Source organism: Arachis ipaensis, chromosome B05, assembly GCF_000816755.2.
Source record: "Arachis ipaensis cultivar K30076 chromosome B05, Araip1.1, whole genome shotgun sequence".
In the NCBI taxonomy this organism is placed as follows: Eukaryota; Viridiplantae; Streptophyta; class Magnoliopsida; order Fabales; family Fabaceae; genus Arachis; species Arachis ipaensis.
The window spans coordinates 139,284,318-139,293,609 of NC_029789.2; the positions used below are offsets into that span (position 1 = coordinate 139,284,318).

Here is a 9,292-nt window from a genome sequence, read left to right on the forward strand (position 1 = left end):
GCTAAAGAGTTTAACCACTGTCCAACAAAGAAGCCCCCAAAGCTTGAATCATGGAGTAAAGAAAGTATCACCAGGTTGGAAAAGCCATAACAAAATCACCTTCAAGGCTTGAAAGTTTTAAAATATGCTTAAATTATTAAGTGTTTTGGTTGCCCCTATAATATGACTAAACAATACTAATAATAAAGTTTACTTATCAGTTTTATTACTTGTTAACTACTTACAATCAATTTGATTAAAAACTAACTTTTAGCTATTTGTCCGCTCAAATAAGTATTCAAAGTTCAAATTGGCTAAAGACAAATACTTAAATGAAGCTTAGATCTGTAATAGTTAATCTTTGATTTATTAAAAGATAATTATTGAGAATCACCGAATGATTTGACTTGTTTAACTAAACTGTGATTTAACTATTCTTAATTACCATCATTGTTCTTCAAATAAAGACAAATACTTAAGAAATTTCCCGTGAGCACATTGGTCTATTAGCATAAACTAGTCACCAAAGAGTCCAAATCAATGGTCCAAGGGTTCACAAGAAAATAATTGGCATAAACTACAGTATAGTAAAAGTTAAAACTCTGATTTTGAAAGCTACTGATGAAGAACTGTGTTTCTAAACCAGGAAGAAAAGTCATTAGTGTTCATACAATAAATCCTCTTCACTCAGTAACACAAAGTGTGAAAACCATAAACAAATAATACAATATGCAAATTCTCTATCTTCTCTCTTTCTTCCTCTTCTTCCTCACATATGCAGCATCTCAGTCTTTGTATGAACAAGAACATGCAGTGTTGTTAAAGATAAAGCAATACTTTCAAAATCCACCAATCCTCAGTGACTGGACCTCAAACACTTCACACTGCCAATGGCCAGAGATAACTTGCACCAATGGTTCTGTCACTTCACTATCCATGATCAACTTCAACATAACTCAAACACTTCCACCTTTCATGTGTTCACTAAAAAGCCTCAAACACATTGATTTTCAGTTTAACTATATCCCTGGTGAGTTCCCAAGGTTCCTCTATGGATGCTCCAATCTTGAGTACCTTGATCTCTCAGGGAACTACCTTGTTGGTGAGATTCCTCATGACATAGACAGGTTGGCAAGGTTGAAGTTTCTTAACCTTGGGGCCAACAATTTCTCTGGGGACATTCCAGGTAGCATTGGGAATCTCAAAGAGCTGAGGAATCTTCAACTTCATATGTGTCTCTTCAATGGTACTTTCCCTGATGAAATTGGCAACTTGTCAAACCTTGAAACCTTGTATATGTTCACAAACATCATGCTCCCTCAAACAAAGTTGCCATCAAGCTTGACCAAGTTGAAGAATCTGAAAGTCTTTAGGATGAATGATGCCAACTTGGTTGGTGAAATCCCTGAATCCATTGGAGAAATGGTGAATTTGGTGGAGTTGGATTTAGCACAAAACAATCTGAGAGGAGAAATTCCAAGTGATTTGTTCAAGCTGAAGAATCTGAGCTTGCTTTATCTTTTCAAAAACCAGCTTTCTGGAGTGATACCTGGAGTTGTTGAAGCATTCAACTTGACAATGTTGGAAATTTCAGAAAACAATCTCACTGGGACAATACCGAATGATTTCGGAAAGCTCAAAAGTTTGACTCAGTTGTGCTTGCAAATGAATCAATTATCTGGTGATGTACCAGAAAGCATTGGTACTTTGCCATCTTTGACAGATTTCATCGTTTTCCAAAACAACTTATCAGGTAATCTTCCTAAAGACTTCGGCCGCTTCTCGAATCTTGAAACTTTCCAGGTTGCATCTAATAGTTTTACAGGAAGGCTTCCAGAGAATTTGTGCTATAATGGAATGTTAGTTGGTTTAACTGCTTATGACAATAACCTGAGTGGTGAGTTGCCAGAATCTCTAGGAAATTGCAATACCCTGCAATATCTGAGAGTTGACAAGAACAACCTTTCTGGCAACATTCCTAGTGGCCTGTGGACTTCCAGGAACTTGTCGACGTTTATGATAAACGAAAACAAGTTCACTGGTCAGCTTCCTGAAAGATTTCCTAACAATCTTTCAACATTGGCCTTAAGTTATAATCAGTTTTTTGGAAGAATCCCAGATAGAGTGTCTTCGTTGAAGAATTTAGTTGTGTTCAATGCAAGTAACAACTTCTTCAATGGAAGTATTCCAAAGGGGCTAACAGAGCTTCCACAAATAACAACTCTTTTGCTCGATCGGAACCAGCTCATAGGGCCACTTCCATCAGATATAGTTTCATGGAAGTACCTAGTAACTCTGAATTTGAGCCATAATCAAATCTCTGGAGAAATTCCAGATGCAATTGGCAAGTTACCTACATTAAATGTGTTGGACTTGTCAGAAAACAAGATCTCCGGGCAAATTCCACCACAAATTGCACAGATGAGGCCTACCAATCTCAATTTGTCCTCAAATCTTTTGACAGGGAGGGTTCCAAGTGAGCTTGAAAACATTGCTTATGCTACAAGCTTCTTGAACAATCCTGGTTTATGTGCTGATACTTCAGTGCTAGACCTTTCCTTGTGCAGGTCTAGCACTCGAAAAACAAAGACTAGTTCACCTTTATCTCATGCTATGCTTGTGAAACTGCTGGTAGCAGCCTCCTTACTAGCTTTCTTGTCAGTACTCTTGTTGATTGTATTTTATAGGAAAAGGCAGCGAGAATTGCGAAAGTCGTGGAAACTCACTTCCTTTCAGAGACTGAGCTTCACGAAATCAAACATTGTGTCTTCAATGACAGAAGAAAATATTGTAGGCCGGGGTGGATATGGTGCAGTATACCGTGTTGCCATCGAAGGTTTAGGCCATGTTGCTGTGAAAAAGATAAGGAACAGCAGGAAATTAGAGCCGAAACTCGAGAGTTCATTCCTTGCAGAGGTTGAAATACTGAGCAATATTAGGCATACCAATATTGTCAAGTTGCTATGCTGCATCTCAAGTGAGGATTCTCTGCTCCTTGTCTATGAGTATCTTGAGAATCACAGCCTTGACAGATGGCTGCACAAGAAGAGTAAGTCACCATCAGGACATTATGATATCCTTGATTGGCCAAAGAGATTGCATATAGCCATTGGAGCTGCTCAAGGTTTGTGCTACATGCACCATGACTGCTTGCCCCCGGTTGTTCATCGAGATGTGAAGTCAAGTAACATTCTGTTGGATTCTGATTTCAATGCAAAAGTTGCTGATTTTGGTCTGGCAAAGATGTTGGTCGACCCGGAAGATGTTGCGACCATGTCCTCAGCCGTAGCCGGCACATTCGGCTACATTGCTCCAGGTAAAAGGAAAAACTATTACATTGCTTAAGTTCTCTATTTCCATTTGGTACCATTACAGATAATAGGAAGTAATAGCATCATTTGATCCACATATAAATTATATAATTAACTCCACTTAAAGAAGACTTAGTTGTTGTAGTTGTATAGAGTCTATAGACATACATTTAATCAATATTTTGTTTCATAATTGTATTCTAGAGTATGCTCAAACAACAAGAGTCAATGAGAAGATAGATGTCTATAGTTTTGGAGTTATCCTTTTGGAACTAACAACCGGAAGAGAAGCAAATCAAGGAGAAGATGAGTACTTGTCTCTGGCCGGATGGGCGTCACAGCTTGTCGCTTTAGGAAGTAACATAGAAGATGTTCTGGATGAAGATGTTAAAGAACCAAGTAACTTGGAAGAAATGTGCAGCATCTTCGAACTCGGGGTCAAGTGCACTGCACCATCGCCAGCTAGTAGACCTTCCATGAAGGAGGTTCTAAAAACATTGCAAAGCTTCAGTGGTCCATTTGCCAAAGTAGAGAAGAATGTTGGTTACTATGATGCTGCTCCCCTTCTTAAGCATGAAAAATGGGAAAAGCAGATATATTGATAGGTGGTAATGAATAATGACAGCAAGGTAGATAGGCAACCCAATTTTGAGTACCCTCTCTAAATAGTCTTCCCTCCATTCTATTTTATCTGTCGCTGGAGAGTTTCACAGCGACAGATAAAAGGGAACGGAAGGAAAATGCAGAAAGGTTAATAAAATGTCTCCTAAAAAGGCTTGTTTTGAAGTCAACATAAGTCAGTGAAGCTTATAGGACATCTACATTATGACTACATGGAAGTGAGCATGAAATCAGCTCAAACAAGCAGTAGTTACAAGTAGGGGATCACTAGTAGTAGAAATGATTACATAGTTATGTAGCTTCATCTAATTAGACAAACCTTGTTGCTTGTGTTTACTTGTATAAAATGATGTCGGATTTTCTTTCTATTTGCTTCAGAAATATTTACATGCTCCTAAAACACATTTAGTGCTTAATTTAGAAACCGTAAAGATAGCTACGTTTCAATTGAAGGGAAGAAACAGTAAAGCACTTATTGTTAGTTTTTACAAATTCTTTCTACACATCCCTATAGTTTAGCAGATAAAAGTTTGTCTTTTAATCATATATGAAATTAGTGTATTATTTACAAATGCACTAAATTGGTAACTTAATGCAATTCGTGTAGCCAAAATAAATTTTAAAGCGACATCATAGTATTAATATTTATTTTCCAATGAAGATATAAGACATTATGAGAGTTAAGAGAAGACAGTGATGTGAATAAACTGTAGAATGAAGCTAGGGTAGACTTGTGGTGCATCATTTGTATGAGTTATATGGTATTTATGGCCATCTTGAAAGCAACAATGATCTATATCTTAAAGACTACTAGTGATTAGATACATTATTTTTCCAACTTACAAAATCAGTTAAACCGGCATTTATTTTGAAGTGAAGAAAGTATATCATGCCAAACATAACTAGATGTTGATGGATAACACAAGTTTTGAATCAAAATCCATAACCCTACAGTCTTCATGTAAAATGATAGTTAAGAACTATTAGATGGTTTGATATTTTTGACTAAACTACTTTACATAATATGTGTAACATCTTAGTTATCATCTTCATATGTGAGTAATCACCAATAAATTAAACCATCATTTATTATGTTGAAAACAAGGTTACATTGGCAAAAAGTAGAGTAATCAAAACTGCAGTTTACAATTAGGTCACTCCCTATTATTCCTTAACATGGGAGAGACAGACACTCTAACCAAAATTATTCCCCAGATAAACACAGCCCTATCCTTCACTTACAAGCTCTCTTGGACCTTTAATTAAGGCTTTGCTGCTACAATCTGTTGATATTATTTATACAAAAACAGAAAAGGAAGCTTAAATTACACTTGTTTATCCTTGGCATTAACCACATCTTTAGGACTCTGTGATTCCCAAATACTGGGAGTGTGAAGCTGCAAGGAGGGCTGCGCCAATGCCAGAGCCGTCATTGGAATGCTCCATAGCAATGGTCTCACCTACTTCATCTCCCAACAACTCTTTCACTGTACTCTCCAAGCAATTTCTGAATTTAGCATAGTGTTCAAACAATCCTCCATCCACTGCTATCACTGTTCTTTGTTTTCCCCCATCCTTGACAGTGTCTCTTCCTATTTTCTTAAGGATGCCTACCATGCTAGCGGCAGCCAGTCGAGCCCCACGAGTAGCAACAATGTTGAAGACTTCCACAACAATCTTCCTCATTTCTAAGGACGAGTTATCGATCTGAAAAAAGGAAAAGCAATCAGGACACCTAGCATGTTCATTCGGGAAGACACAAATACCGATTCCTATTCGTCCTTAATCGTAATCTGTAACTAACCTTTAAAACATCCCTCAATTTCTTTTCAACGACCTTCAGATCTGATGATGTGTCTTGATGCATAGCAGACATGTCTGGTGTCCTATGTATCCCATAAAATATTTGTGAAAACACACTTCGATATAAAGAAAATGGAAATAATGGTTTACAGAGCAGATTTATACAACTAAAAACAAAGCAACAAGTTTCAGTAGTCATATGATCAACTTAGAGGCTATCAACCAAGGAAAATAAAACAAAATGTTTCGCTGGATCTTAAAACATACCTAAGTATGAATTGAGTTCTCAACTTTGGTGGCACACTATCTCCAAACAAATCAGCTTCTTCAGCCATCTTTACTAAAACTCTCCTTGCAATCTCCCCCAAATACATACCAGAAATTAACTTCTCGAAAATCTAGAAGAAATGGCAGAAGAGTATTATAGAAACACATTAGTTATGGCACATTTGGATCAGGTTTTATTCACTGCATGGCACAGGCACAAGTACTAAAGCAAATTTTACAAAAGGCTATGATTTAAACCAATTATAGATAATGATTACCTGTTCTCCAGGGTTTAGGCTTTCGACATCTAAAGCTTTGTCATATTCTGTTAGAGGAAGATGGGAGGAGAGGAAATTTCCCCATTCCATGTTTATAACCTACAGAATCAGTGAACAATCAGCGCACTTTGACACACCAGTATGTGCTTCTTAGAATCATGTTACACATAGTTTCATTATTGTATAAGAAAATATGATTTATATATTCTTAATCAAATCACCATCTCTCCTGAATTGGGTAGAAGACCCTGCCATTTGGGAATTGCTTGTGCACGTTCTACATATGCTGCGTTTGTCCCAGTACCAAGAATCACACCAGCAATGACATCCTGATTGCCAAATCTCGCTCTAGCTAATGTTCCAACAGTATCATTAACCTGCACATTGTATCACCAAGTCAGGTTAATGTTTTCAGTTGATGAATCAAGTAACCAAGAATTTGTTTTCCTTTCTTTGTTGAAACTATATCGCCTCAATAATTCAATTTTTTTTGTCAGGCATGAATTGGAGATCATTTCTAAAGCCTAACATCAAGGGAAAAAGGAAGTCACAAAGAAAGGAATCCGGGACTAACTAGTGCTGCAACACGCATATCCAGGCCAATTTTCTCCAATGACTTGGTTAGCCTCCCAACCACATCTTCTCCAACCTACAAAAAGTCCAAACAAAATCCATCAACAAAAGAAACATAGAAGTGTCTGTGATGACAGAGACAGAACACTCATGCATATATATGATTTGCACGATTGACACACCATAATCACAAACACAAATGACAATCAAGGTTACAGGGATTACCATATCCTCAATATTGAAACCTTTTGTCCACTTTATTAGAGTTCCAGATGCAATTGATGTTTGCCTCACTGGAAATGAGAAGGTGAATCCCAGTTCTCTTTGTCTGCCAGGGGGAGGATGAAACTCTTCGGGTTCAGAACTAATAAACTTTGCAAGCGATGTTGCTATAAAATCAAATAATTCCTGAAATGATGAACATAATTAACACATTTCAGGGTGCAGGCAGGCTCATTGCAGACACAAATTTTCTAACAAGTAATAACAGACTTACATCCGATGAACTCGTCATCAAATGAGGAGGAATTGAAACTTCATTGTGCTCTATTTTGGCAATGCCTTTCCCATTTCCACCTAATTGAACACGAAGGGTGCGAAAGTTCGTCCCACCAAGATCCAATGCATAAAAGGTTCCTTTCTCATCCCTGTTAAAAAAAAGGGAGAGAAGACAAAGAGTGACTCAGAGGAATGAACCTTCAAAAACTACAGTCACATAACATAGAACATACGTTGGTTGTTTCCAATAAATTGAAATACAATAAAATACTTAATCACTGAGGTATACTCTTTGTACATTTGTCTTTAGATTCTCCACAACACAATATAAAGGTTATATAAACAATCCAATGCTTACAAGTAAGCCATTATCATCAAACTGATACATAACCAACAAAAAATATTAAAAAAAAGAAGGGAAAGAAGTCAAGATATAGCATTCAGTCCAGTTCAGCAGTAATCAACTAATCAGCAACATCAGAACTATAACTTACTTTATCCACACAAACTCAAGAAGAAGATTAAAAAATAAAAAAAGAATGAACAAATAATAATAAATTAGAAAAACTGAAAGGGTTTTGCTATGAGAAACAAGTTTTTGACTTTTAGTACATTTAATGTCAAATTGTAAAACGCAAAATATAGGATTATATTCCATGACTTAAGAACAAGGTCGATATAAACACATTCCCAACATTATAAAGAAGAAAATAAAAATTGGAACAAAAACACACGCAAACAACATATCCAAAACGAAAACAGAATTTTAAAAAAATAAAAAAAGAAAAGAAAAATGTACTAACCCGGTAGGAAGATTGTCAACAAAGCTTATCAACATCTTGAGCTTGCTTCCACCATCAGAAGCAAGACCAGCGTGCATCTCAACCTCCATGGCTTCAGCTACGAGCTTCAGCTTCGAAGTTGGTGTAGCACACTGTTCTTCAAGTTCCTTCGCTATCGCTACTGCGCGTTCCCACTTTCCTGAGCTTCCGCAGCGGTGGCGCACCACCAGCGCCGCCGCTGCAGCCGCCGCGCAGACCACTGCTGCTCCCACAGCCGTCTTCCCCATGAGCACCTCGTCGGTCACTGAGTCTGAACTCGCACCGAGTCAATCACTGAGTTTTGTTTGGAAAGTTTGGAACTTTTCGAAGAAGGTAAAGGGTGGAGGAGTTACGAGAGAATCGGGAAGATGTTTGTGGATTTTTGGAGACTACCGAGATTCCTTTTTATTCTGCGCGCTTTCATGTCAGAAAATGATTGCAATTTGCGCGGAGAGAGAGAGAGAAAGAAAGAAAAAAAAAACATGTACAAAATTCATTTTCTTAGTTATCTACTTATCTCACTGGTCAAATTAAGAAAATATTTTACGAGTAACGAAAACATCGAGTGGCAAAGAATTTTCTCTAATTTAATATAAATTAAATGAATACTACCCTTTTAAATAAATTTAGATAAATAATAAAAATTATGAGTACACAATTTGATTTTTAACTGCCAATGAGTTATAACTCAAATGGCATAGTCTCCCAATACTCAATTAAAAAGTTAGGGGTTCGAATTTCCTATTTTTAGTAAAAAAAAAATTTGGTTTTCAGATGAAATAATAATTTGATTCCCAACTACCAGAAAAAGAAAAAGGTTGAAACAGATTAATTCTTTATAAATGAGAGATATACTAGAAAGACTAATGTGTTGTATTTCTATCTCTTTTTTGTCATATTACTTGGGAACCTGTTTATGATTTATGTTTTGATTACAGCCCGAGTTGACCTTGGAAAAGATGATTAAAGAGCACGTGAAATCCCAAATGCAATGTTTAGATACTCTAAAAGTTTTATATTGATAATTTTATGATTTCTCACAGTATTATTAATTTCGAGAGATCAAAAAATTAATCCGTGGTATCCGATAATTATTTAAGTAGGTTAATAAATTAATTATTAAACTAATTTAATTAATTAG

General features: G+C 36.5%; 2 protein-coding genes across 2 annotated transcripts; one reads left to right on the top strand and one right to left on the bottom strand.

Moving 5' to 3' along the window:
* On the top strand, positions 497–4,279 carry LOC107644440 (receptor-like protein kinase HSL1). Its single transcript, XM_016348298.2, has 2 exons — positions 497–3,295; positions 3,495–4,279. The coding sequence occupies exons 1-2, from the start codon at positions 709–711 to the stop codon at positions 3,890–3,892; spliced, it is 2,985 nt and encodes a 994-aa protein (XP_016203784.1). The 5' UTR covers positions 497–708; the 3' UTR covers positions 3,893–4,279.
* On the bottom strand, positions 4,972–8,621 carry LOC107644441 (hexokinase-1). The gene is made up of 9 exons (XM_016348299.2): positions 8,134–8,621; positions 7,329–7,479; positions 7,058–7,240; positions 6,834–6,908; positions 6,481–6,636; positions 6,260–6,358; positions 5,982–6,112; positions 5,716–5,797; positions 4,972–5,618 (listed from the first exon to the last, which is right to left on the bottom strand). Exons 1-9 carry the CDS (start codon positions 8,397–8,399, stop codon positions 5,271–5,273), a joined length of 1,491 nt encoding a protein of 496 aa, XP_016203785.1. The 5' UTR covers positions 8,400–8,621; the 3' UTR covers positions 4,972–5,270.

Excerpts from the sequence above, each read along its gene's own strand:
- LOC107644441 (XM_016348299.2), bottom strand. The coding sequence starts at position 8,399 with ATGGGGAAGACGGCTGTGGGAGCAGCAGTGGTCTGCGCGGCGGCTGCA. Across the intron at positions 6,637-6,833 it reads ATATGCGTGTTGCAGCACTA|GTTAATGATACTGTTGGAAC; the intron begins GTTAGTCCCGGA and ends TACAATGTGCAG. Across the intron at positions 5,798-5,981 it reads AGAACTCAATTCATACTTAG|GACACCAGACATGTCTGCTA; the intron begins GTATGTTTTAAG and ends TGGGATACATAG.
- LOC107644440 (XM_016348298.2), top strand. The coding sequence starts at position 709 with ATGCAAATTCTCTATCTTCTCTCTTTCTTCCTCTTCTTCCTCACATAT. Across the intron at positions 3,296-3,494 it reads ATTCGGCTACATTGCTCCAG|AGTATGCTCAAACAACAAGA; the intron begins GTAAAAGGAAAA and ends ATTGTATTCTAG.